The 27,627-nt window shown below is 44.1% G+C and overlaps 3 protein-coding genes across 8 annotated transcripts in view; 1 reads left to right on the plus strand and 2 right to left on the minus strand.

Moving 5' to 3' along the window:
- strn3 (striatin, calmodulin binding protein 3) overlaps window positions 1-4,654 on the minus strand; it is a 26,567-nt gene extending 21,913 nt beyond the window's left edge. The window contains exon 1 of the mRNA XM_041848052.2: window positions 4,200-4,654. Coding sequence (XP_041703986.2) covers window positions 4,200-4,439 — 240 coding nt within the window. The 5' untranslated portion in view covers window positions 4,440-4,654. The remainder of the gene's footprint in view (window positions 1-4,199) is intronic.
- Window positions 3,677-8,830, plus strand: ap4s1 (adaptor related protein complex 4 subunit sigma 1). Its single transcript, XM_041848053.2, has 6 exons — window positions 3,677-3,901; window positions 6,769-6,929; window positions 7,256-7,342; window positions 7,466-7,534; window positions 7,801-7,812; window positions 8,292-8,830. The coding sequence occupies exons 2-6, from the start codon at window positions 6,792-6,794 to the stop codon at window positions 8,421-8,423; spliced, it is 438 nt and encodes a 145-aa protein (XP_041703987.1). The 5' UTR covers window positions 3,677-3,901; window positions 6,769-6,791; the 3' UTR covers window positions 8,424-8,830.
- Window positions 8,831-8,982: 152 nt separating this feature from the next.
- Window positions 8,983-27,627, minus strand: part of LOC121539507 (E3 ubiquitin-protein ligase HECTD1) — a 28,789-nt gene continuing 10,144 nt past the window's right edge. The window contains exons 16-41 of one of the 6 annotated variants that reach the window (XM_041848056.2): window positions 27,227-27,361; window positions 26,839-26,985; window positions 26,461-26,555; window positions 26,250-26,355; window positions 25,979-26,113; window positions 25,599-25,738; window positions 25,158-25,481; window positions 24,867-25,033; window positions 21,060-21,236; window positions 18,224-19,045; window positions 17,080-17,301; window positions 16,628-16,806; window positions 16,195-16,351; window positions 15,808-16,030; window positions 15,618-15,672; window positions 15,125-15,307; window positions 14,517-14,733; window positions 14,002-14,212; window positions 13,597-13,798; window positions 13,148-13,285; window positions 12,313-12,944; window positions 12,007-12,085; window positions 11,811-11,904; window positions 11,548-11,698; window positions 11,092-11,236; window positions 8,983-10,814 (exon numbers count right to left, since the gene is read on the minus strand). In XM_041848056.2, the coding sequence (XP_041703990.2) occupies window positions 10,677-10,814; window positions 11,092-11,236; window positions 11,548-11,698; window positions 11,811-11,904; window positions 12,007-12,085; window positions 12,313-12,944; window positions 13,148-13,285; window positions 13,597-13,798; window positions 14,002-14,212; window positions 14,517-14,733; window positions 15,125-15,307; window positions 15,618-15,672; window positions 15,808-16,030; window positions 16,195-16,351; window positions 16,628-16,806; window positions 17,080-17,301; window positions 18,224-19,045; window positions 21,060-21,236; window positions 24,867-25,033; window positions 25,158-25,481; window positions 25,599-25,738; window positions 25,979-26,113; window positions 26,250-26,355; window positions 26,461-26,555; window positions 26,839-26,985; window positions 27,227-27,361 (5,274 nt within the window). In that variant the 3' untranslated portion in view covers window positions 8,983-10,676. Of the gene's footprint in view, window positions 10,815-11,091; window positions 11,237-11,547; window positions 11,699-11,810; window positions 11,905-12,006; window positions 12,086-12,312; window positions 12,945-13,147; window positions 13,286-13,596; window positions 13,799-14,001; window positions 14,213-14,516; window positions 14,734-15,124; window positions 15,308-15,617; window positions 15,673-15,807; window positions 16,031-16,194; window positions 16,352-16,627; window positions 16,807-17,079; window positions 17,302-18,223; window positions 19,046-21,059; window positions 21,237-24,866; window positions 25,034-25,157; window positions 25,482-25,598; window positions 25,739-25,978; window positions 26,114-26,249; window positions 26,356-26,460; window positions 26,556-26,838; window positions 26,989-27,226; window positions 27,362-27,627 lie in introns of all 6 variants that reach the window. The other 5 variants (XM_041848058.2, XM_041848055.2, XM_041848057.2 and 2 more) reach the window with 5 other exon arrangements.

Genomic DNA, 27,627 nt, shown 5'->3' on the forward strand with positions numbered 1-27,627 from the left:
GTTTCTGCCACCGTCTCTTACGACCGAAAAGAGCTTCTGGATATCAGGACAGCGATTGCTCACCTCGTACTGGACAAAGATTTATTCTTCAACGAGACGGACACGAAGGATTTATTTCAGACACCAGACAAGGTCCAAATCCCCGTCATCCGCAGGAGAAAGAGATGGAGATATCGGGGACGTAGGTCGGGGTGCCTTGTAAGGATCCGACGGCGAGTGGGTAATCTGCCTCTACCATCAGTCCTATTAGCCAATGTACAATCATTGGATAACAAAATAGACTAGCTACGATCACGAATATCCTACCAACGGGACAATATGTAATATTGTAATATCTTATGTTTCACAGAGTGCTTTGAAAGGCTGGTCATGGCTCACATCAACACCATTATCCCAGAAACCCTAGACCCACTCCAATTTGCATACCGCCCCAACAGATCCACAGATGATGCAATCTCTATTGCACTCCACACTGCCCTATCCCACCTGGACAAGAGGAACACCTACGTGAGAATGCTATTCATTGACTACAGCTCAGCATTCAACACCATAGTGCCCTCAAAGCTCATCACTAAGCTAAGGACCCTGGGACTAAACACCTCCCTCTGCAACTGGATCCTGGACTTCCTGACGGGCCGCCCCCAGGTGGTAAGGGTAGGTAACAACACATCTGCCACGCTGATCCTCAACACAGGGGCCCCTCAGGGGTGCGTGCTCATTCCCCTCCTGTACTCCCTGTTCACCCATGACTGCATGGCCAGGCACGACTCCAACACCATCATTAAGTTTGCCGACGACACAACAGTGGTAGGCCTGATCACCGACAACGATGAGACAGCCTATAGGGAGGAGGTCAGAGACCTGGCCGTGTGGTGCCAGGATAACAACCTCTCCCTCAATGTGATCAAGACAAAGGAGATGATTGTGGACTACAGGGTAAAAAAAAAAAGGAGGACTGAGCACGCCCCCATTCTCATCGTCGGGGCTGTAGTGGAGCAAGTTGAGAGCTTCAAGTTCCTTGGTGTCCACATCACCAACAAACTATCATGGTCCAAACACACCAAGACAGTCGTGAAGAGGGCACAACAAAGCCTATTCCCCCTCAGGTGACTGAAAATATTTGGCATGGGTCCTCAGATCCTCAAAACGTTCTACAGCTGCATCATCGAGAGCATCCTGACTGGTTGCATCACCGCCTGTTATGGCAACTGCTCGGACTCCGACCGCAAGGCACTACAGAGGGTAGTGCGTACAGCCCAGTACATCACTGGGGCCAAGCTTCCTGCCATTCAGGACCTCAATACCAGGTGGTGTCAGAGAAAGGCCCTAAAAATGGTCAAAGACTCCAGCCACCCTAGTCATAGACTGTTCTCTCTGCTACCGCACGGCAAGCGGTACCGGAGCGCCAAGTCAAGGTCCAAAAGGCTTCTTAACAGCTTCTACCCACAAGCCATAAGACTCCTGAACAGCTAATTATGGCTACCCGGACAATTTGCATTGGCCTGTTGGGTCATTGTCCTGTTGAAAAGCAAATGATAGTCCCACGAAGCCCAAACCAGATGGAATGGCGTATCACTGTAGAATGCTGTGGTAGCCATGCTTGAATTCTAAAAAAAATCACAGACAGTGTCACCAACAAAGCATCCCCACACTATAACACCTCCTCCTCCATGCTTTACGGTGGGAACTACACATGCGGAGATCATCCGTTCACCCACACTGCGTCTCACAAAGACAAGGCGATTGGAACAAAAATGATCCGATTTGGACTCCAGACCAAAGGACACATTTCCACCGGTCTAATGTCCATTGCTCGTGTTTCTTAGCCCAAGCAGGACTTCTGATTGGTGTCCTTTAGTAGTGGTTTCTTTGCAGCAATTTGACCATGAAGGCCTGATTCATAAAGTCCCCTCTGAACAGTTGATGTTGAGATGTGTCTGTGACTTGAACTCTGTGAAGCATTTATTTGGGTTGCAATTTCTGAGGCTGGTAACTAACGAACTTATCCTCTGCATCAGAGGTAACTCTGGGTCTTCCATTCTTATGGCGGTCCTCATGAGAGCCAGTTTCATAATAATAATAATAATAATAATAATAATATGCCATTTAGCAGACGCTTTTATCCAAAGCGACTTACAGTCATGCGTGCATACATTTTCGTGTATGTGTGGTCCCGGGGATCGAACCCACTACCTTGGCGTTACAAGCGCCGTGCTCTACCAGCTGAGCTACAGAGGACCATGGTGGTTGATGGTTTTTGCGACTGCATTTGAAGAAACTTTCAAAATTCTTGAAATGTACCTTTTGACTGACCTTCATGTCTTAAAGTAATGAGGGACTTTCGTTTCTCTTTGCTTATTTGAGCTGTTCTTGCCATAATATGGACTTGGTCTTTAACCAAATAGGGCTATCTTCTGTATACACCCCCTACCTTGTCACAACACAACTGATTGGCTCAAAACCATTAATTCCACAAATTAACTTTTAACACGGCACACCTGTTAATTGAAATGCATTCCAGGTGACTACCTCATGAAGCTGGTTGAGAGAATGCCAACAGTGTGCAAAGCTGTCATCAAGGCAAAGGGTGGCTATTTGAAGAATCTCAAATATAACATATATTTTGATATGATTAACACTTTTTTGGTTACTACATGATTCCATGTGTTATTTCATAGTTTTGATGTCTTCACTATTATTCTACAATGTAAAAAATAGTAAAAATAAAGAAAAACCCTTGAATGAGTAGGTGTGTCCAAACTTTTGACTGGTAATATATATTATTTTATTTTTTTGCTGTACATTAACCCTTAACAGAACTCTAAAACGTGCTAATTTTCTGGCCATCTAGTTAAACAATCAATTCTCTACAGGGTCATGACATCTAGTTGTCATGACCCTGTAGGGGAGGGGGGAGGGAGAGAGACACAGACAGACCGTGGCTATGTAGCGCACTACAGGGATGCGGAAGCCTGTGCTGCCTTATATCCATTCCAATCTCTTGACTGGTAGGCCTTGAATCAGTGTGCAGAGTGAGAGTCACGGTGAAGAAGGTATGTGTCACTGAGCAAGTCAGTACAAGGGGAGTCAACCTCCCAACTGCCTCCACTTCAACTGGCTTGGTGTGGGGTGTGTTCAAACAAAGCAGTACTTGACTCTCTGGCACTGCTTGCATTTCAACACCTCCACATTCCTTAATACAATCACAACACTGAACCAACATTCACTTTCATATCTGCAAGACTGCCAGGTAGTCTCGACAGGTCACATAACGTTAGCTGATGTCATAACATACTTTTTATAACAAAACCTGTCAAAATGTCATAAAACAAACCACAGCGGAAAAACTAAAAATAATCCAATTGACCAAGATCACATCCGTGACACAAAAGGAAATTCTAAAAGGAATGTAGCTAGATAGCTAACAAAGCCTGAAGCGAATTGTTTTACTTGTTCGATCGTAAATGACAGTGCTGTGTGTCAGACCGTGTGGGGCCTTGGGACAGTTAGCTAGCTAGCTAACTTTGTTTATGTTAGCTTGCTAATAACAGGCACAAACCATCCAAATGGCATCAGACTACATGGTATTTTTTTGTGTGACATTTTTACAAACTTTAAGTTAAAGATATTGCACAATTGATGTGATTAACAATATGGTATTCATTCCTTTTCAAGATTGTCTAGCTAGCTAGTTAACATAGTCAAGCCTGTCCGTGACTCAAGAGGACCCAGCCAAGTTGTCGCCATAATGACCAAACCAAAATGGCTGCTCTCAGAGATTAGTTGACAGTCCGCTGGATTCGGTTTGATTAGATCCTTCTGTATTTCAACGACTCTCTAAAATGAAACGACTAAATAAGTAGCACAACAGCAAGAGTCAACATTATTCATACAACCACGGGTAAGACATTGCAAACAAATCAACTTGATGTTCCACTTTATCATATACTACTTAGCCAGCATTTGTCAGCCTGCGCTAAGCTATCATCATCCAGCCAGGTAACTAACTGATTTCCGTGGCTAACGGTATTTGTTTTCTAACTGGACAAACTATAGTAGACGTTCACAAGCTATCGAAGCATGGTCACTGGATGCAAATAGGCTAAAATCATAAAAGTTGCACACTAATGCATTGTTGCTCAAGCGTCTGTGTTTATTTAGTTAGTTAGCTGAGCTAACGTTAGCATGTTAATAGCTACCTGAAGTTCGGCCCTTTCCACTTCCCAATGAGCTCTCTCCATTTCGAATCGGGCCCATTCGTGCTGGATGTAATGTAGAATACCAGGGATGGTATATTGCTGTGGCCGTGGCATCTCGTCTTGCTGCTGCTGCCCCATCCCTGAGCCACCTCCACCACCGATTTGGGGATTAACGTTGTTATTCCCCTGCTGCTGTCTTGGGGCAGCCATTCCAACTCCTCCGCCAGGGTGTTCATCCATTTTTAAGAAAAGGAAAGTCCCAGCTCAATTTGCTGCTTGAATTCGCCCCCCTCCCCCTTTCAGATCAGTGTTCCCGTATGAATTTGACGATGCCTTTCCCTGGAATGGCTAGGCGGTTGTAGTGAGACAGGGCTATGTTTTGGATTCGCTCTCAGTGTACGGATTTGTTGGCCGCCATTAGTCCAATCCTTGGAGTTGGATATGAGGCTCCTTACTGCCGGGGGGGGATGTCTCGCGCTGCATGATGGGACATACTCACCTTTTCTTTTTTTGAACACACCGACTGTGTCTTTGAACAAAATAGTATGCGGCATCATCTAGATATGTGTGCAACAAAAGTTCAACATTCACCTTCTGCTACCATTTCTGTCAACTCGTTTACACATACAGTTTGACGCATATGTTCGACAAATCCAACGTATGCACCACACAGAACGTACTGCCACTGCCTCTACAACGCAATGCAGCAAGGCAAACACAGCGTTCCATTGGAAATGAATGTACTATTGGTGTCCCAAAACGAAAATTTCCCAGTCGGTGTGTTCGAAGCGTTACTCGCATCTGAAATGTTGTTAGTTTAGCTTGGCCATAGTCCTTCTGACTGCTGAATGGGATATGTAGATAACTGATCAGTTACAGATGCATAAACAAACAAAAAAGGCTATTACACAAAGACTTTGTGCATGATTTGCAATTACACCATTTATTTACACTACGGGTCAAAAGTTTTAGAACACCTACTCATTCAAGGGTTTTTCTTTATTTTTACTATTTCCTACATTGTAGAATAATAGTGAAGACATCAAAACTATGAAATAACACATATGGAATCATGTAGTAACCAGAAAAGTGTTAAACAAATCAAAATATATTTTATATTTGAGATTCTTCAAAGTAGCCACCCTTTGCCTTGATGACAGCTTTGCACACTCTTGGCATTCTCTCAACCAGCGTCATGAGGTAGTCACCTGGAATGCATTTCAATTAACAGGTGTGCCTTGTTAAAAGTTAATTTGTGGAATTTCTTTCCTTCTTAATGCGTTTGAGCCAATCAGTTGTGTTGTGACAAGGTAGGGGGTGTATACAGAAGATAGCCCTATTTGGTAAAACACAAAGTCCATATTATGGCAAGAACAGCTCAAATAAGCAAAGAGAAACAACAGTCCATAATTACATTAAGACATGAAGGTCAGTCGATACGGAACATTTCAAGAACTTTGAACGTTTCTTCAAGTGCCGTCGCAAAAACCATCAAGCGCTATGATGAAACTGGCTCTCTTGAGGACCGCCACAGGAATGGAAGACCCAGAGTTACCTCTGCTGCAGAGGATAAGTTCATTAGAGTTACCAGCCTCAGAAATTTCAGCCCAAATAAATGCTTCACAGAGTTCAAGTAACAGACACATCTCAACCAACTGTTCAGAGGAGACCGTGTGAATCAGGCCTTCATGGTCGAATTGCTGCAAAGAAACCACTACTAAAGGACACCAATAAGAAGAAGAGACCTGCTTGGGCCAAGAAACACGAGCAATGCACAATTAGACCGGTGGAAATGTGTCCTTTGGTCTGTAGTTCAAATTGGGGATTTCTGGTTCCAACCGCCGTGTCTTTGTGAGACGCGGTGTGGGTGAACGGATGATCTCCGCATGTGTATTTCCCACCGTAAAGCATGGAGGAGGAGGTGTTATGGTGTGGGGGTGCTTTGCTGGTGACACTGTCTGTGATTTATTTAGACTTCAAAGCACACTTAACCAGCATGGCTACCACAGCATTCTGCAGCGAAATGCCATCCCATCTGGTTTGGGCTTAGTGGGACTATCATTTGTTTTTCAACAGGACAATGACCCAACACACCTCCAGGCAGTGTGAGGGCTATTTTACCAAGAAGGATATGGAATGATGGAGTGCTGCATCAGATGACCTGGCCTCCACAATCCCCCGACCTCAACCAAATTGAGATGGTTTGGAATGAGTCAGACCGCAGAGTGAAGGAAAAGCAGCCAACAAGTGCTCAGCATATGTGGGAACTCCTTCAAGACTGTTGGAAAAGCATTCCAGGTGAAGCTGGCTGAGAGAATGCCAAGAGTGTGTAAAGCTGTCATCAAGGCAGAGGGTGGCTGTTTGAAGAATATCAAATATTAAATATATTTAGATTTGTTTAACACTTTTTTGGTTACTACATGATTCCATATGTGTTATTTCATAGTTTTTATTTATTCACTATTATTCTACAATGTAGGAAATAGTACAAATAAAGAAAAACCCTTGAATTAGTAGGTGTTCTAAAACTTTTGACCGGTAGTATATATCATTATTTTGTTTTTTGCAGATACACTGGACTTAGAGGTCACCATGATCAAGTTCCTTCTGATGGTTAACAAGCAGGGCCAGACCCGCCTGTCTAAGTACTATGAGCAGGTGGACATTGAGAAGAGGCCTTCTCTGGAGGCTGATGTTGTCAAGAGATGCCTGTCACGCAAAAAGGAAGAGGTCTCTCTCTCAATCACATAATTTTTTTACTCAATTAGAAATCACGTTTTTTTTGTTTACTTTCAGGGGTATAACACAACAGTGAGAAGACAATGCATAAATGGGGGCATAGACAAGACAATACAGGACAGAATGAAATCTAGTAGAAATAACCTAGACCTTACAAGTCTGTTATCAGTCTGTTTAGCTTGAATTCCAGTCCTTGCCACTGATTGTCATGCTAAACATTTTTGTTTGTATTTATGGTATTCTTCATGCTGAGTTAGTAGTGTGCCACTGAGCTCATCCTGGAATTCACATCCAAGTAACTATTATTTTCTATCTAGTGCTCTTTTGTGGAATACAAGGACTTCAAACTAGTGTATCGACAGTATGCTGCTCTCTTCATAGTTGTTGGTATCAGTGACACTGAGGTGAGTTCATCATTTCACTGTTATAAGTGTACAAGTATTAGTGTTATCAGATTAAGGTTGAGATTGTATTATTGTGATTATGCATACATGATTCATGGTGTGGGATGTCCTTCTTTCCCACAGAATGAGCTGTCAATCTATGAGCTGGTACACAACTTTGTTGAGGTTCTTGACACGTACTTTAGTCGTGTGGTGAGTTCAGTCTCTTTATTCACTACTTTAGCACATTCTTGCTGTATACTAGATTTACTTCATGTTAACTATCCAACCACCTGTGCATAGCTCAGCATTTTTAAGGTCAGTATTTTCTGGGACAAAAATACATTACTCTAAACGAATCGTTCCCCATTAGAAAAGTAAATACTTCACATTAGACAGTTGTTTTCCATTGGCAGATGTGCTGTATCCTGGTTTGCCTAATAATCATGTAACTGCTTTGTGTTTTTCTCTCCTAACAGAGTGAATTGGATGTATCCTTTACTAATTATTATAACTTGTTTTGTTATTAATCAGTTTGAGGAAACATGTCATTGAAACAGAAGCAGGGGCTGTCTGCCTGTCCACCTTTGCATTAGGGGCTTTTCATGTGGCTTGCCAACAGTGCCATTCCAGGCCTAGCATTTAGTATGGCACTGCACAGACTGATGAAGACTACTGTCATTGTCTGGGCTCAGTGGGAAGTCAGACTAGCTGGGGTCAGACCAGTCATAAGGAGTGGAATGCAACTACAGTCGGTGGTGTTAACAGTTCACTGTTAAGTTGTCAAAGTTGTTCAACCTGACCAGTGACATGTTAATGGTGTAGCCAGAGATAACAAGAACATTATTCTTACTAATGTAGAGGGCTCATTGAGGGAGGAAACAAATGGTCTCCTTTACACTGTGATAGGGAATAAATGTGTATTCAATGTTGACAGTGAGATTATTTAATGCCCTTAACTCCAGCTCAGATCATGTTCAACCTGGATAAAGTGCACATCATCATTGATGAGATGATCCAGAATGGACACATAGTGGAGACCAACAAGAACCGCATCCTGGCACCTCTACTAGCTCTGGACAAGATGGCTGAGGCACATTGAGCAGTTGTTTGAACCATAGACTTAGATAGACATCGCATCTGTCCAATTATGACGTCTTTAAGAGCACGGTCAGAGCCATTGAGGCCATCTCCATTATGTAGTCAATTTTCTTCAATGAGTTGGCAAACTGAAAGGGTGCACACTGCCACCTAGAGTTTGTTGTTTGAACAGGACTAAAGCAGAGGTTGGCGATTTACTGCCACCTGCGGTTATGGAATGTCTCCTCACGACTATAATTCATTGGCTGATCCCTCCTGGTGACCTGGATGGAATTATGTGATCCTTGAAGGAAAACTCCTTACATTTTGCTTTATATGGTGCAAAATGCATCACACAGGGATGATTTCTGTATTTTAATGCCGCATTCAAAACAACTGGGAACTCTGAAAAATACAAGGTCAAATCATGACGTCAGTGATCTTCAGGTTGGAAAGTCTGAGCTCTAGAAAGAGGCCCAAGTTCCCGAGTTGGATGACCGTTCAAATAGATTTTTCCCAGTCGGAACCCCTTTTTGTTTCGAGTTCCCAGTTGTTTTGAACGTACTGAAGTCGGAAATTCCCGAGTTCCCAGTTCCGAGTTGTTTTGAATGTGGCACGAAAGTTGCTTATCTTGAAAACTTGATGGCTGACAAGCAAAACATTTTGCGACAATGTCAACTAATTAAACAAATACCAAAATATTGTTTTAGGGTGGAGTTTACCTTTAAGGCGCCACTTCAAAATGGTGAAAGTTCTGACTGGCGCTGCCCCCTAGAGAATGAGAGGCCTCTAGTGTCCAACAGGCCGTATTAGCATGGGCAGCGCCATTGAGGGCTTCCACCATTTTAATGTATTCAACTGGGTGAGACTTTCAACTTTTTGGATGATCCCTCCTGGTGACCCTGTTGAAATCATGTCCAACCAGGTCATCAGGAGGGATCAGCCAATCGTGAAGAAAACGGACTACTTAAAAATGGTGATAGCCTCAATGGCGCTGCCCATGCTGTCACAGATGCTATAATGCACAAATACAAAGATGAGTCGATCTCTTATGAGCTGTCCATGCTAAAACAGGCTTTTGGACACTAGATCTGAACAAACCAGGACTATTTCCCTTTGAAAAAGGGACACATTGCCATCCAAATGATTTATGGACTTCATACTTGAGTTTATCAATAATAATCCATTGCATAGAATAGGGATTTGTTTTTATACAGTAGCTATAGTAATAGATTGAACTGTGGTATTACACGTACATTTTGCCTTGGAGCTTTAATGTGCATGGAAAGTTATTCAGGTCTTTTTTTAAACGTAAATAAACAATACTTTTCATACTTTGCAAACATTTTAATGATTATTTTCGGAGCATACACATTTGAAAATATCTGTTTACTTCAAACTGCAACTTGAGTTAAATAAATGTTTATAATATACAAAGAAAATACAAGGGAAAGCATAGCTTGCTTTTTTTCTTTTTAAATGTGCCTTGCACACAGAACCAGTGTTTTTGTCTCTAGCTTTATTGTCAAATTACACAAATGCACTCAGGGACTTTGATCCTTATAGCAGGGTAATAAACATCAAAACACTCACACAGTAACGAAAGCAAAATGAAAAGGAAAAATAAGCATGTGCATCATGATTGTATGATGTTAGATGAAGTAAAAGGAAAAAGAACATCCTAATATTCAAACAATGCAGGCACTAGTAAACCTTAACCTGGTAAGGAAATGCCAAAACACTACAGTTAGCTCTACAGAAGCAGATGCCCTTCTCCCCTCACATCACGCAGGGAAAGGAAGGAGGTTGACAGCCGGGTGATGGAGAGAAGATGGTGTCAATCTGAAAACCCAAAAATCTACAGAGAACTTGTACACAGATGCTCACAGCCAGAGTATGAGAGAGAGAGATAGTAAACACTGTAGAACATGAGGAAACTGTCTGCCCCGGCTTCCAGTTGCTCAAGCCCTTAAAGCAGCAGAGTGCCCTGGGGAGGGAGGGAGCTGTGACAAGTAAGCAGGTGGGTCAGAGGACAGGGGAGGAAGGTGGGGGGATGCCCCTGGTCTTATCTGTATCAGTAGCTATTGAGTTAACATGGGACTGTCTTCCTAAAGTTTTCAGGGGGAAAGGACGGGGGAGATTTAAGGTTTGGTGGGGTTGGGAGGAAGGGGGAAGATCTCAGAGAGCACAGCATGTTTCTTTTTCTGCAACAAATCACAACAGGCTTCACCAGCAAGGGGGGTTGGTCAGTCATTATGGGGCAGACGGAGCATGCTCAGTTGAGGTGGAAGCCCTTCTCCATGGTAGCAGCTAGGAGGCGCTCTCTCATGATGTCTTCAGAGGAATACTCTGGCAGCTTCAGGTAGTGCACACAAGTGTTAACAGAGGGATAGCTGGAGTCTGCCGCATCCACCTAGGAGGAACAAATTAGGTTCATTGCATTGCAGTCACAGCCCTGCTCTATAATCCCAGAGGACTGGAGTGGCAGATACAAGTGATGGAGGTAGCGTCATTACAATACTATGATTTAAAGCTGAACAGAATACATTTCATTTCAAACATTCCCCAAATTTCTACTGGCAGCATTTATGAAACATGTCAATATCAACCTCATTAGGATGGCTTACTGTACTACAAGGTTGACATAGTTTCCTAAACTCAGCAGTGATTGGCCTCATGGAGAGCCTTACCTTCCGAACGATGGTGAGGCGTGGGTGCAGGTTGGCCAAACCACCAGGGGGCAGAGTGGAGCATCCTGTGGTGAATTGGAGGAAAGCTTTCCTCTCGTCAGATGACATGCCACATAGCACCCGCACAAAACGCAGGAACCCAGGACTGTGGAGAGGACCAGAACAGACACAGTTAAAAAGGTCTCTCCAGCAAAATATGAAAACAACAAGCTGTTAGATAGTATCAGTTGATGTACTGGTGCAGTAGTGCAGGTCCCATGTTCCTCCAGGAACTAAGTAAGTGACGTTCTGTTCATGTTAGCGACTTCGCCATTTCAGTTCTTGTCATTTGAACCCTTTTTAATCACGACTAACACAGTCAATACAAGGAGATCTAATGTCAAATAAACTTTTTTCAAGCTGGCCAGAGTAATTTATCTAGTCTACAAGCTGTAGTAGATACGAGTGCCATCATACCTGTCCCGAGTGTAGCCCAGCTTGGGCTCTGTGTAGTTCATGACGTCCTCAGATGTCCAGGAAGGAGACTGGTTTCCACAGAGGATCATCTGCACCTCCTTGTGACTGAAGGAGCTCAGCTTCTCCATTGGGAACACTCGGTTAAAGCCCTCTGAGAAAAGAACCGCTCATTTCATTACATTCAAAATGTAGTGTGCAAACACAAATTAATTTGTTCTATGTGATGACTAATGCTAATCTGTGTGTCGTTTCAATAGGCATACCTCTGAAAGCCTCCATTTGTTTCTGGATGCCAGTGTGCATAGAGAAGTCAAACATGAGCTCCACATACTCCTCGGCATTCTCCATGGTCACCATCTGGAAGGATTAACAGAGAGGGGCACAGGCCAGATTAAAACACCACTCATCTACCCAATAAAACTCAGGTCAGAGCCAATAGTGGTGCAGTTCTCTACCTACCTCATCATTTCCATTGGGCTTCAGATCCACTGCTGAGAACCCATGCACTTTGGATGAAGGGCAGAACTGGAAATTCAATCTGGGAGAAAAGGGACTCAAAATTAGCCATGTTGAATGACAACGTTACAGCTGTCAAGGAACAAATAATTAATCAGCATAATGGGAAACTGACAAAGGTGATTATACATAGCCTACAAAACAATGTAATTAGCACAAATGTCATTCCAATTCAGGATATTAACCATTTAATATTTGACTAATTTAAGAAGCTCTCTCAGTAAGAGTGGTGGTAGGCGCTGTGCTCACCCCAGGTCCTCTACACTAAGCGGGGGTCCAGAGCCCATGGGGTTCTTCAGCATGAGGTCCTGCAGCCTAGTGTTCTTCTCATCCTCAGACAGACTCTTGTTCCCTAGGATCAGCCTCCTCTTCACCGCCAGCTCCTTCATCTCCTTCAGGAACTTGGCCCGGTGGGGGTTGACCAGTTCAAAGTCCTCCCAGTTCAGGATGCCATGGTACCAGGCTGGGGGCTTGGGTTTAGGGGGGTCCAGGATGAACTCAGACTTGGAGTCCTCGTCAAAGCTGCCGATGGAATAAGTGTCCTGGCTCTCCTCCGTGGACGCCTCCGACTGGATCTCTGAGAAGTGGCGGTGCTGCTCGGTAGGATCGAGGAGGAGAGGGCCCCCGCGGGATGCATAGAGCAGCTTGGACATGTTGCTCTTAATGTCACCCATGCAAAGAAGCTTGAAGAAGGGTCGTGAGATGGGCAGGTCCACCAGGCGGTTGTCCTGGATGCACTTGGCCAGGAAGACCCCAAGGAAGAGGAAGAGTTTGCTGAGGCGCTCCAGCTCATCACTGTCTTGGGGGAATGGGGCGGGGAACAGGCCGCAGGAGCGCTGGACGTAGTAGCCTGGAGGTTTGAGACCCCCACCCAGATCCACCTGAAAGAACAATACACAGTTCATCCAAAAAGTATTCATTTAAAGTGACACTGACATGGTTCATAAAATCTAAATATACAGTATGTTGTTCTTGAAGAAAATTAGAGCATGTAATTGCATGGACATTGTCAATTGTTTCAATTGTGCATATTATTAGTCCAAATTAGGTCTACGTTTTCATGTGACAGTAAAGTGGCACTTGCCTGGCGAGACTCATCGTCTGGGAAGTCATCATCACAGAGCCAGATACCCAGGGAAGTCCTCTGGAACTCAGCTGCCACCAGAGCATAGAACTCCAGGGTGGGACCCAGGCCTGTGCCCTCCTCCCCCTGGAACTCAACCTGGGAAGAGACACATTGGGTAGTCACTAAGAACTTTCATAGCCATGCCATTCAAAGTAATAGAGGACATTACCAAGCTGTAAAAAAAACACACAAAAAAGCATGTACAGTAAGCTTACAAAGTTCATGACTATGAATTGGATGAATGAGGACTTATTTCACACCACATAGCATTGCATGGACCACTTATTCATGGCAACCAATGACCATCAATAATCCCTCCACATAGATTCTCCATTGAGCATGCTTTTTAGTCCAGGAGTAAAAAATATATCTGCTTAAATCTGTTGTAATCTAGCATGGTATTTTACCTCCAGAACAGACTTCCTGTCGGCGTGGATCTGCATGACGCTCTCGGCCCACTCCATCATCTGGTCTCCACGGGGGACCTTGATCCTCTCGTGTTTGAGCCGGCCCACCCTAAACTCCCCAGGGTCGTCCCTCCGTACTGTGGTGGAGGGCCGAGAGCGCTCAATGGTGGCCTCCCGCCGGTTCTGCAGCCACACTATTGCCCTTGAGGACACACAGGCACATACAGGGTCAGTACAGTATAAGGTGAATGAAATGGACAGCACTCAAATAATTTCTCTTCAATATGTAATATGTGAGGGAGCACAATGTTTGTTATTCACTGCAGTACAAGACATTGCACCAGCTTCAGGAGAGTACAGAGCATGACAGACACCCATTTCCGTTACATGTCAAGTAGCACTAACCTGGAAGCTCCAAACGCAGTGCAGGTGAAGTACAGCTGCCGGGTCTCGAAGGGGATGAGGAAAGGACACTTGCTGGTTAGCTGCTCACACCAGTCTGGGAGGGCCCCGCTGGCTAGGGCCAGAGGCTCCTCTATCTGCTGAAGAATCTTTGTTGTGACCTTCTTGCTGGTGAATTCCTCAGGCGATGCATTGAATTGGAGGTCGTCCACATCTAGTCAAAAACACAGTAGATTAACAACACGTGTCATTAAGAACACAAACAAGTTACGTTTTCACTGCAAACACATGACTAAAGTGCTTGAGGATCATAAAATAAGGTTGAACGTTATCTTGTATTCAGATGACATGAGATGGGGGCATAACTAAGTACAACTACATAGGATCAGAGTTGCCCAGTTCCCACTGTCTGAGGTGGTATGCTGGGTGTAGCCGTAACTTCCTGGTAGATGTGTGTGGGGGTGTCCCCCAATGTTGAAGAAGATGCAGTGTGTGTGTTCTGATGTGTGTGTCCGTACCTTCCTGGAAGGTGCGTGCGTGAGCGTTGGGGTCTCCCCCGATGATGAACAGGATGCGGAGCAGCTGGAGTACGTCCTCCACTCCGCAGGCGCTCTGGCTGGAGCCAGCCTTGGCCTGGGCCTGCTCCCTGGCCACACTCAGGATGTCACAGGTCTGCATGACACCCAGAGACCCAGGGCTCAAGCCCCCTGACCTGCATCCATGCTCACAGAAGTCCTGCAAGCAATCATATGGACTGTGGTTTAAACCTGATGTTTCCTTCAGCTCCCTGACTACACTAACTCTCTGATTAACAGTGAAGACAGTAGCATAAAACTGGACATGGCTATTTTACTGTACATACATTCAATTACTGCATTCTCACAATCATGTTCGGGTGACAACAAAAGAATGAAACGGAACAGACTCACAACAATGACGTCTATGCAAATCATGGTAATGCATTATTTACAGAACAGCCACAAGCCATTTAGCTAAAGTTAAGAGAACAGCAACAACTGTCTAACACAAGTGGCTACACAAGTGAGTCAAGCAAGAAAGAAAACGATATATCAAAACAGTGAAGAGAAAATAGATATATAAGCAACATCTTGATGTCGTTCTATACCTTGTATGCAGCTATGAGCTGAGAACAATTTCTGTTTTTCCTAATACTTTTATTAGTGCCGGTTAATTTCCAGTGGCGCAGGAAAGATGAGTCTGCATTCTTCTGCATGTAGGTTATCAAGTCATTCTTTGGTAATTCATCAGTGCCAAGGTATTGTTCCACATGCTCTACAGACCAGCAACCCTACAACAGGAAGAACCAAATGTTGGTCTTTCCTGATTGTAAAGTCTCAAGGCAAATAGACATGCATTACAGTAGATTGGTTTAATCACTAAAGAGGCCGGTGCAGTTACTCTAGCTACATTATGACTAATCGGGTTCAGTCACAGTCTCCGTGCTTCTTTAAAAGGTTAGTGAGGTATGTCTGTCTAGCTGGCTAGCTATCCATGAGGAACATTTAGCTACACATTTGAGAACAGGCACAGAAATTCACAGCCAAGATTTTAAATGGGCAGGATAGAAAGACTGAGGGGATGTGAAACCTGTCAATTACCATCTTTCTATTTTCCTTCTCTTTGTCCGAATCCTTCATTTCTCTGTACATTATCCTGCAACACAGAAAGTCAAAACATCATTAGGAAAGGAGATCAAAAGGCTATTTTCAGTTTAGGTTTCACCATAGTATCAAGTTAGAATCATGAGGAAAAACTCAAACAACCATCATCCAAGCCAGGCAGACTTACGTATATGTCGGTTCCCAGATCCGGCGTAGTTTATCTGATTTGATGCTCCCGCTGCAGGAAACCTGCAGGAGCTTCTGGACATAGTAAAAGATAGTACCCTTGTAGTTGGAGAGAGGTAGTTCAACTTCTCGGGTGGTTCCAAGCCCTGCCACTTTGAGGATGAGGGCGAGGTGGGGGGAGGGGGCACACTCAACCTCCTCCTGGACTTCAGAGCGAGGTGTACCTGTATGGACAAGGAAAGACATTAAGATAAAGCTCACCGCTGTGCTCTAGAGCTCAATTGAAGTATGTGTGAAAGACTTGCCATTTGTCTAGTAATCATGTACAAACCAAGTCCATCCACAGTCATACATATTGAACTGTATAGTGTTGGTGTTGTGTGTGTACCTGGGGGAGGGATCTCCAGGTCAGTGGTCTGCTGGACGTTGGTCCGGCCTGGCCTGGGGTCAAACGCCGGGACTAAAGCAGAGAACTGGCGTTTGAGGACAAAGTCATCGTCCCAGGTTCTACGCCGACCCCCTTTGGTTTCATACTCTTCCTCTTCCTGTTAAAACAGGACATGAACAACCGCCCTCAGTTCTCTGGGAGTGGCAGACAAGGTATTACACACAACACAGATATTAGACATCTACAGGAGAAAGAAACATTCATAAAAACAAAACAAAAAACAACATTGCATTCATTCACAAATCACACACTTCACAACCCACAGAATTTACAGACAAACTTAAGCGAGGTTCAGGCAATAATTTTTTATAAGGGAGTACAAGCATGCAATCGACAAGTACACTATATGAAGAGAAACTGCAACAAATTTTACCCTATTAAAATGAATGTGGAAACCAAGGTTTACCCTGGACCGTACCAAAACTTCCTCATACTCTTGGTCTTCCTGATTGTCATCCTCGTTCTCATCATCATCATCATCTGGCTCAGGCAGATCCTCCTCATCATCTAACTCGGCCAATAGCGTGTTAGCACGACAGCTGTCCAGGAAGTCTGCAGGGAGATGACTCAAGTGTGAGGTCTCACTAGAAACAACTGATCATCATGCACTTTATATAGCGTCCGAGTTAGAAAGCGCTAGCCAAATGTATGAGGAGGAGACTGACGAGATGTGTCAAATGTCAACATGGATGTTAGGCAGTAGAAACATGTGTTCAATGTTGAAGAAGCAGAAGAGTAGTGAAGGAGGAGAAAAAAGATATATAATCTATATAACATAATAATAATAATAATCATAGTAATAGTAGTAAGTCTAGTATAGCCTACCATAGAGGGAAAACTCAGCTTCCTGACCAGTGTCGCTCTCACTAGACGTAGAGGTCAAGCTGGTGGTCAGAGTGTTACTGAGCAACTGGCCAACCGACAAACCTGTGGTTGCCGTGGATACATTATTGCTGCTGGTTACTATGGATGTGGACATTGTAACAGTTGAGGTGGTACCAGTGGTTGTGAGGTTAGGAAAGCTCTGTGCACCCATGAGAGGAGAAGCTGCAAACAAACAAAAACCAAAAATGCGATTAGTTCCCAAACAGAAAAATAAGCAGGTATTATTGAATGCTAGTTCTTCTGCCACTACACATGCTTATCACATTCAAGCCTCAGTCAGCATCTTCTGACCATTGGAAGTCATGTTGAGTAAAAAAAATGTGTCAATATTATAAAAGTATCCACCGCTCATTATTTCTATAGCTCTATTTAAGGATGAAATAAATCAAATTTAGTAATACACTGTCAGCAAAGCCAAAAAAGTCATTAGATTCTCCTTGGTTTAACGAAATAGCCTAATATTAGAGCAAAGACAAACAAAAAAACATCAGCACAAAAGCAAGAACACCATTCTTATGTGAAGCCAGTAGTTATTATTCTTGGCTGTTTTGTTCCTTCCCTTTATGTGGTGATCAGATTAGCAATCATTTTATCAATATTGAACACATTGTAAAACATTTTACATATTTTTGCGATGTATGCATTCACAGTACTTGTTTAAAATATTACACGTGTCCTTGCAATGTAAAATTGACTACTACTTCACGTTGTAAAAATTGTATACTTTATTATTGTACTAGCTGAAGCTAAACTCTACGTTTATGTAAAAGTTTGACCAAATCACGAACCCAAGTTACAAGTCTCCTTCTACAAGTCTAACCAATCATGTCCAGTAGCTGGCTGGACAGTGGTCCTTTATGTGCACTGAAGGCTGAGGGCCGTGTAGCTCAGTTGGTAGAGCATGGCGTTTGCAGTGCCAGGGTTGTGGGTTCGTTTCCCACGGGGGACCAGTATGAAAAAAATAAAATTATCTATGCACTCACTAACTGTAAGTCGCTCTGGATAAGAGCGTCTGCTAAATGACTAAAATGTAAATGTATCCCATGCATCCCTGGCCTGCAGACAGTATAGGCTGAATACTCACTGGCAGTGCTCATGACGTTTCGTCCCAGTGTGTTGGTGTTGTTGTCGCTGCTGCTGCGGCTCAGGTTCATGTTGTTGGTGGCATTGGTGCGGGACATGTTGGGAGCCCTCCTCACAAACGATTCCATGAGGCTGGCCTCCCGTGACGACAGGTTGGGCACGCTGGCGCTGGAGCTCATGGGAGCGCTGGCAGCCAGCAGAGAGCTGACGGACAGACGGGCACTGGCCGCAGAACATAGAGGCCTCTGGGAAGCCGCCTCCTTACTAGAGGACTCGGACACGGAGCTGACGTCGGGCGAGCTGACGCTGACTAGTGCCATGGAGATGGCCGTGGCGTCTGCCGCCGCTTGCCTGTCCGCGCCCGCTTTCCGCTCGCCGCCCTCCTCAGCAGTTAACGTGCTGGATGCGCATCCAGCCTCGGAGGATAGCACCACGATGGGCTCTTGGCCCTCTGCCCCGGGGGTGCCACCACCGACCCCTAGTACCCCCCCTTGCTCCAGCAGGCTCTCGGCCCGGCGTTCTATCTTGGTGGAGCTGAGACTGATATCGCTGCTGCTGGCCACGCTACACACCGAGCTGCTACTGCCCTTCCGGCTTGAAGAGCTGGCCCCTGCAGCCGAGGAGGAGCCACCCTTGTCCGGACAGTTATTTTTCACCAGGCTGCTCCAGGACTGCGCTGTGCCTGAAACAGTGGATGAGACAGGTTTGGGTGACGGCGCAGACTCAGGGTCGTACCCTGGCGCAAGCTTGAGGTCAAATTTTCCTTCAGCACCCATACGGTATGAGTTTGAGCCACCAGCATCCCAGGTGACATCAATCCAGCCTGGAAAGGGATATGAATGTTGTGAGACCCAGCAGAGAGCAGACAGCAAGTCAAGACAGCAGCTCCGCTTGACACTGGACCAGATACCTTTATGACAATAAACGACAGGTGGGCCGAATACAGCTTCAGACTAGAGCCATAATTCAAAATCAGTATGCAATTCTATGCAGCTATGCTGAAGCTGATAATATGTTCAGCATATTGCTGAGTAGTTAAATCAATAGCAAGTCAAATTAGATATTGGGTGTCTTAACAAAACCGTATGGTCCATTACTCTGGTCCAGGTGAAGCAATGGAATAGAAATCATGAGTTACAGAAAATGAGAAGCAAAGTAGAATTTTGCAAATGCGAAGCTAAAAGCCACTTGAGAAAAAGGAACTGAAGAACATTTTTGTCAATGTAAATATAATATAGTTGCAATGGAGTGAGTCTATTCAGTGCTTGCAAATTGTGACATCAACATGCACTTAGTTGATTGATGGAGACAATTAGTCAAAACGTATTTAAAACACATGGCTGCCCAGAGATCTAACAGATGGCTTGTACAAGTATGAAAAAGTTACCTGGTAAGTTGGGGGAGAGGGGGGAGGGTTGCACTTCAAAATAGCAAACTAATAACAAAAAGGGTATAATGGTAGTGACAGTTTTGCAAGTTTAGTGAAATACGTAAAATGATCATGAGAGTGGTTTTAAAAGACGTTCGGCATACAGAGATCGGTAATATATGATCCTTTTCACACCCTTGTATTTAATAATGTGGCCGGAAGAGCAATAGGAGGATGAGCCCCACATAATGCAGTCTAGTCACATAGCAGAGCAGTAGCACTGACTCTGATCAACCACTAGGCTGCTCTGTAGTCAGTGCTCAGCCTCTACAGTTAAAGTGCTCTTGAAGGTTATTATTGATCCTTCATTAACATAAAGCACAGCCTTATTTCCCAATGGGGATGAAGAGGAGTAAGTAAGTAATAGGCCTATCGTGATAGGTCAGAAGCAGAAGGTAGAAAGTAACAGTCTTTAGTGGGAAAGCCAGGGGGGAAAACGCTGGACCGTTTAGAACTGTGTAGCAGCACCGCCCACCAACCCACCTGTACAATGTCTTATACAGTCATTGTTTTTCAAGTTACTGATCAGGGTTATAGCACAAATGTTATGTAAGCGCAAACATTATATTAGGACATAATGAACAACTGCTGGTCGGTTTCTTTCAGACCGACTCTACCCTCAGTTTTTAACATACAAAAGTGGGACGAGAGTTAGTAAAAAATGAGATTTGGGTTAAAGGGCAATTCCTCCACTTTTCAACCTCCTATTCATTATCTCCAGGACCGTATCAGTGTATACATATGTGAAAATGTTTCTATGATCTGTAGTTAAAAAGATATGGTCCTATAAAATGACAAGGGTAAGAATAAAAGCAAAAAAAAACCAGTTCATTTCAAAACCTGCAACGAGTTTAACTGTATATTTTTTTGCAACAAAAAGTCAAAATGCACCGTTTTCACATATGTAGACACTGGTATTGTGCTGGAGATTATGAAAATGAGGTTGAAAAGTGGTGGATTGCCCTTTAAGATGTACTAAAAGGCTCCTCAAAGCATGTAAATGCACTTGATGTTCACAATTTGTTTTAGAAAATTCTATATTTGTATCAATGACTCCATTGTTACATTGTTACTAGTTTTTGCACATCCTATGTTCAATAGCCATAGTTACGTAGCCCAATTTCTCTGAACAACTATTACAACACTCCCCACTGTCTACATGTGATGATGATGGGGTGACGTATGGGTTTATTCTGGGATAAAGCTCTGCATTATGTCCTGCTTTAGCAGTTTAAACATGCATCATCATGTCAGTCGACTAAGTCCCTTTAGAACATTTCTTACACCTTCCTTTCCCATTTAAAAACAAAAGCTTTCTATGCAAGCTGTGGGTGTGGTGGTTCAGTTCCACACACCCAGACGGACGTTATATTAGATGGTGTGGGCTTAGGCTGTAGTAGAGTTTTACCGTTATGGGCCTCCCCCGTCACCGTACCCTCTCCTGCTGGGTTGCCATCCTGGTCTCTCCACTTCCAGTCGATGCCCCGCACCACGCGCGCCCCGGGCACTATGTACTTCATCACCTGGGAGCGGAACAGACGCCTCTGCCTGCGTAGATTGGCCTCCGCTTCCTTCACTGCTTTACCTGTGGAGGGGAGAAGGAGACGGGTCAGATTGCTTAGAGTCATTAACATCTAATGAATCATTATTCATAAACATACTACACTGACCAAAAATATAAACGCAACATTTAAAGTGTTGGTCCCATGTTGCGTGAAATAAAAGATCCCCGAAATGTTTCATACGCACAAAAAGCTTTACATCCATCCCTGTTAGTGAGCTTTTCTACTTTGCCAAGATAATCCATCCACCTGACAGTTGTGGCATATCAAGAAGCTGATGAAACGGCATGATCATTACACAGGTGCACCTTGTGCTGGGGACAATAAAAAGCCACTAAAATGTGCAGTTTTGTCACACAACGCCACAGATGTCTCAAGTTGAGGGAGCGTGCAATTGGCATGCTGACTGCAGGAATGTCCACCAGAGCTGTTGCCAGACAATTGAAGGTTCATTTCTCTACCATAAGCCGCCTCCAACGTCATTTTAGAGAATTTGGCAGTACGTCTAACTGGCCTCAAAACCGCAGACCACGCGTATGGCGTCATGTGGATGAGCGGTTTGCTGACCTCAATGTTCTGAACAGAGTACCCCATGGTGGCGGTGGGGTTATGGTATGGGCAGGCATAAGCTACGGACAACGAACACAATTGCATTTTATCGATGGCAATTTCAATGCACCGTGACGAGATCCTGAGGCCCATTGTCGTGCAATTCATCCGCCGCCATCACCTCATGTTTCAGCATGATAATGCACGGCCCCATGTCGCAAGGTTCTGTACACAATTCCTGGAAGCTGAAAATGTCCCAGTTATTCCATGGCCTGCATACTCACCAGACGTAACCCATTGAGCGTGTTTGAGATGCTCTGGATCGACGTGTACGACAGCGTTTTCCAGTTCCCGCCAATACCAAGCAACTTCGCACAGCCATTGAAGAGGAGTGGGACAACATTCCACAGGCCACAATCAACAGCCTGATCAACTCTATACGAAGGAGATGTGTCGCGCTGCATGAGGCAAATGGTGGTCACACCAGATAATGACTGGTTCTCTGATCCAGAACCCTACCTTTTTTTCTAAGGTATCTGTGACCAACAGATGCATTTATGTATTCCCAGTCATGTGAAATCCATAGATTAGGGCCTAATGAATTTATATCAATTGACTGATTTCCTTATATCTACGTAAATCTTTGAAATTGTTGCATGTTGCGTTTATATTTTTGTTCAGTGTACAACCACTGTCGGCCTCAGCAAAAAGAGTGCTCCTCGCATACACACAGTGCCTTCAGAAAGTATTCACACCCCTTGACTTTTTCAAAATGTTGTTGTTACAGCCTGAGTTTAAAATGGATTCATTGGAGATGTTCTGTAACTGGCCTACACACAATACCTTATGTCAAAGTGGAATTCTATTATTAATAAAAAATGAAAAGCTGAAATGTCTCGAGTCAAAAAGTATTCAATCCCTTTGTTATGTATGAGTCATAATACCCATAAAATCTAGCAGTCAAACAGGGAAATGGTTCCAATTTTTTTTCCACCATTCATTTTTCCCATGGGGGATTTTAGAAACACTTAAAATAAGGGCTGTTTCGTGTAGGCTTACCCTGGCGTGACGTTTTGATAACTGTGTAAATCTCTCTAGGTAGGACAAGGTGACTTTTATTAATATATTTGCCTGTATTTACCCTCCAAAAATGAAATGCTAATTAGCTGCTAATGTGACTATGATAAAGAACTCCAAATGCAATGATGATCTGGACGAGACTGCCAAATCGAGGCAAAGGTAAGAATCTCTGGATTAACTATCTAATGTTAGCCAAACGGTAATGAATAAATTGGCTACATTTCTTTAAATTGACAATTCCGTGAACTGTGCAAGTTTTAAATTGAGACAATACCTGTTAGTAAAGGTGTCAGCTAGACATGACGTGCAGGAGCTTGCAGGGATTTGTAGTTTTGCATAATGTCTAATTAGCATTTTAGAATCAGAGTAAATAGATCAGAATATATTGATAAAAGTCAAATTGTCCGAGAGAGATTTATATGGTTATCAAAACGTCACGCCAGGGTAAGCCTACACGAAACACAGCCCTTATTAAGTGTTTCTAAAATCCCCTATGGGAAAAATGTACGGTGGAAAAGGATTGGAAGCATTTCCCTGTTTGACCGCTAGGTTTTATGGGTATTATGACACCTCCACTGTGGGCTCTATTGGTAGATGGGTAACAATAATCAAAGCAGACATTGAATACCCCTTTGAACATGGTGAAGTTATTGATGACACTTTCGATGGTGTATCAATAAACCCAGTCACTAACTCAGTTGCCGGAGAGGAAGGAAACCGCTCAGGGATTTTAGGCCTATGGTGACTTTAAAAACAATTACAGAGGATGGATCAACAATATTGTAGTTACTCCACAATACTAACCTAATGTACAGAATACAAATATACCAAAACATGCATCGTTTGCAATAAGGCACTAAAGTAATACTGCAAAAAATGTTGGCAAAGCAATTAACTTTTTGTCCTGAATACATTTACATCATTTAGCAGACGCTCTTATCCAGAGCGACTTACAAATTCAACTTATGATAGCCAGTGGGACAACCACTTTTGTTTTTTTTTGGGGGGGGTAGTAGAAGGATTACTTTATACTATTCCAGGTATTCCTTAAAGAGGTAGGGTTTCAAGTGTCTCTGGAAGGTGGTCAGTGACTCCGCTGTCCTGGCGTCGTGGGGGAGCTTGTTCCACCATTGGGGTGCCAGAGCAGCAAATAGCTTTGACTGGGCTGAGCGGGAACTGTGCTTTCGTAGAGGTAGGGGGGCTAGCAGGCCAGAGGTGGATGAACGTAGTGCCCTTGTTTGGGTGTAGGGTCTGATCAGAGCCTGAAGGTAAGGAGGTGCCGTTCCCCTCACAGCTCCGTAGGCAAGCACCCTGGTCTTGTAGTAGATGCGAGCCTCAACTGGAAGCCAGTGGTGCCCTTGTTTGGGTGTATGCTTGTAATCGTTAAGGACTGGGGAGTTTTTCAGGATAAAAAAGAAACGGAATGGAGCTAAGCACAGGCAAAATCCTAGAGGAAAACCTGGTTGTCTGCTTTCCACTGGACACTGTTACAGTTTTGAATTAAATCTACTTGAAAATCTATGGCAAGACCTGAAAATGGTTGTCTACCAATGATCAACAACCAATTTGACGGAGCGTGAAGAATTTAAAAAAGAATAAATGGGTAAATGTTGTGCAATCCATGTGTGGAAAGCTCTTAGAAACTTACCCAGAAAGACTCACAGCTCTAAATCGCTGCCAAAGGTGATTCTAACATGCATTGACTCAGGGGTGTGAATACTTATGTAAATTAGTATTTCATTTTCAATTCATTTCTAAAAACATATTTTCACTTTGTCAGTATGGGTATTGTGTGTAGATGGGTGAGAAACAAATAAATGTCATCAATTTTGAATTCAGGCTGTAACAACAACATGTGGAATAAGTCAAGGAGTATGAACACTTGTTAAAATCCTTAAGTGTTTTGACTGTTCCTTGACAGCACTGGCGGGAGCTTAGACCCCCCCCAAAAAGCAAGCAGAAGTAGCAAGGACCAACTCCCTAGATGGAAGAAACCTTGATGGGACCCAGGAGCAGACTCTTACCTAGCTGGTCCTCACACACGCCGCTTACGGTGCCGTAGATCTCCAGGCCTGACAGAGACAGGTAGTGGGTCTGCCCACTGGCATTCTTCCCCATCTGCTTGATGCGGATGTGTCTCCAGCCCTGCTTCTCCTCTTTGGAAGGGTCCAGAGGCCAGGTGGCTGTGGACCTTCGACAGGACAAGACACAAACTCACAGTCAGAATCAGACTTATGTGTTTAGGGTCCTGAGTTTTTCCCTGAAGAGAGGCTCCTGTCCTATGGGCCATTCTGTCTAGGACAAGGCTTACTTACCCTGGCTCGTTGAGGCTGCAGTCATCCACGTGGGTGTACAGACTCATCCAGTTCTGGCCGTCTTTGGACACCTGGAACACCCAGTTCCTGAGGGCGGAGCGGCCGTAGCCGCGGGCATGGCGCAGGGTGTAGGCCGAGGGGATGACCCACAGGCCCAGGTCGATGGCGAACCAGGCGTTCTTATCGTCGTTGGTGTGGCAGTTGAGGGCAGAGCTGTCCCGACTCAGGATGTCCTCCAGTCGGCCGTAGGGCAGGTTACGACCCTCAGAGGAGGTCACGACCACCAGGCCATAGGCTGCTGGGTTCACCCACTCATAGGCAGTCCTGGAGACACAGAGGAAACACACTAGATTAATACAAGGTTGTTTTTCTTATATTGGATCATAAGCATTTTGCTTATTATCAGGTCTTTGCACATAAAGACGACGGGAGGAGACTTACTTTGCATTGGTGCCAATCCAGTAGACTATTCCGTTCTCGTCAAAGTCATGCTGGTGTCTGAATGTGAAGGTTTGTCCCTCTCTCAGCTTCCTGACGAAGATGAAGGAGGATCTGTCAAAGTCGTACCACTGCTTGGCCACCTGGAGGAGCGAGAGAAGATTACTCTGAGACCATGTGCATGTTTGAGATTGACTACATTGCAGTCGAAATGCGCAGGAACACTGATATTCAAATCCCCTTGCATACCAAATAACATATATTATGTGATCAAGATTAGCAATTCTGCGCCTCGACTTGCTCAAACTGATCGCCTCAAACACACTGAATGGGCAGATAATGAAAGGATTAAACAGGGTTAAAGTAAAGTAAGGGGGTCGTACCATCTTGAGGAGGTATTGCTCCAGAGACTCCACGGTGGCCAGGGGCTCCATCTTCAACATGCGCCCTGTACGGTCGATCAGTGCCGTCTCCCCAGGGGCACGCTCCAGACGGAAACGCAACCGCCTCGTCAGAATCTAACACACGCACACAAACACAAAGAATGACAAATCCATTTTACATTACCTGTTTATTGCTTAGGTTGAGGGAACAAACAAACAACTGGCCACCACCACTACACTAGTGTGAGGTGTAGCTGGAGGAGAGACTCACCTGCAGGTTATAGGTGGAGCCTGGGGTGTCATACAGGTGCAGAGGTAGCCTCTCAATGGACTCCAGGACTGCTAGTAGTTTGCGGATTAAGGCAACTGCGGGTCGGCTGAATAAATGGGACAAACCAGGAGATGAGCCACTAACAGATATATATTTTTTCACTCATCTTTAAAAATAACTGATATTAAAGTCAGAATGATTAGATTACCACCTTTCATCATCTTCGTTTTCACTGAATGCGGTTTTAAATACATTTATCCTTTCCATTAATGGTTTACAATCATGTTTCATGTCAAGTTCCACACTCTGAAACAGAAAAGAAAAACATTAATTGAGCAGGAGTTGGACTAACGACAGAATATTCAGATCCAGAACGTTTTTTTGTCCCAACATTGAGGAAGTTGGATGCCCAGACAGTGTTGAGAACAAGGCTAAGAAAGAGAAATCTGCGGCCCAAATGGCTCCCTATATAGAGTACTACTTTTACCCAGAGGGCCCTGGTGAAAAGTAGTGTACTATATTGGAAGAATGGTACCATTTGGAACGCATCCAAAACGGCTCAACCATCCATCGATCCCAACCTACTTACATTATTAAGCACTGTAAAAAGTGCTTGCACGAGGCCACTGCTGCACATTTCATATGGGGAGATGGTGTTTTCATCCTTGAGAACCACAATCAAGTTTTCCAGAGCCGTTTTCATCAGGTCTCTCCATGTGTTCTCTCCCTCGATACACTGCAACAGACAAAGCAGTACATTTAACTTTCACTGTGTCAAACCTGTCGCCTACAGCTTCAGACAGAACAACCAAGATAACTAAATACACTGCCATGTCAGAGTAATTCAAATAATGAGAAAAAATATATACTCAGTCTTATTATTGTAGCGATTCCCCCACCCCTGTCTGTTGGTATGCATAACGTTATCGCATTCTGATATACATTAGGTTAGAGTTTATGTGCTTCTATGTCAGTACCTGTCTGTTGGTATGCAGCTCCCAAGCAGACTCCAGCTGGGTGGCGATGTTCCTCAGGGTGACCACCACCCCCCTGGGCATACTCTCGACCGCCTTGAAATGGTCGTCATACAGGTCTCTGGCCACGCTCTTCACCTACATTTAGATTAGACATTTTAGCCATTTAGCAGGCGCTCTTCATCCAGAGCCACTTACAATAAGTACATTCAACTACGTTAGGCAAAACAAACACATTTAAAAACATAGGAACCGACAGGGAGGAGCTCTAGGCTCACTTGGCAAAGGAAATACTGGGGGATAACTACAGTATCATACAACCTAAAAGAAAAATATGACGGCTAAACAACTAGATGGATAATATGTAATGCGTTCAATAGCAAAAAGACAATCTGTGTCCCTGT

The sequence above is a fragment of the Coregonus clupeaformis genome, chromosome 25 (assembly GCF_020615455.1).
Source record: "Coregonus clupeaformis isolate EN_2021a chromosome 25, ASM2061545v1, whole genome shotgun sequence".
NCBI classification, from domain to species: domain Eukaryota; kingdom Metazoa; phylum Chordata; class Actinopteri; order Salmoniformes; family Salmonidae; genus Coregonus; species Coregonus clupeaformis.

What these genes read in the sequence shown, in the direction of transcription:
- ap4s1 (XM_041848053.2), top strand. Translation starts at nt 6,792, where the DNA reads ATGATCAAGTTCCTTCTGATGGTTAACAAGCAGGGCCAGACCCGCCTG. An exon ending in TGTCACGCAAAAAGGAAGAG is followed by an intron (nt 6,930 to 7,255) that starts GTCTCTCTCTCA and finishes TTTTCTATCTAG; the next exon opens with TGCTCTTTTGTGGAATACAA. An exon ending in TTGGTATCAGTGACACTGAG is followed by an intron (nt 7,343 to 7,465) that starts GTGAGTTCATCA and finishes TCTTTCCCACAG; the next exon opens with AATGAGCTGTCAATCTATGA.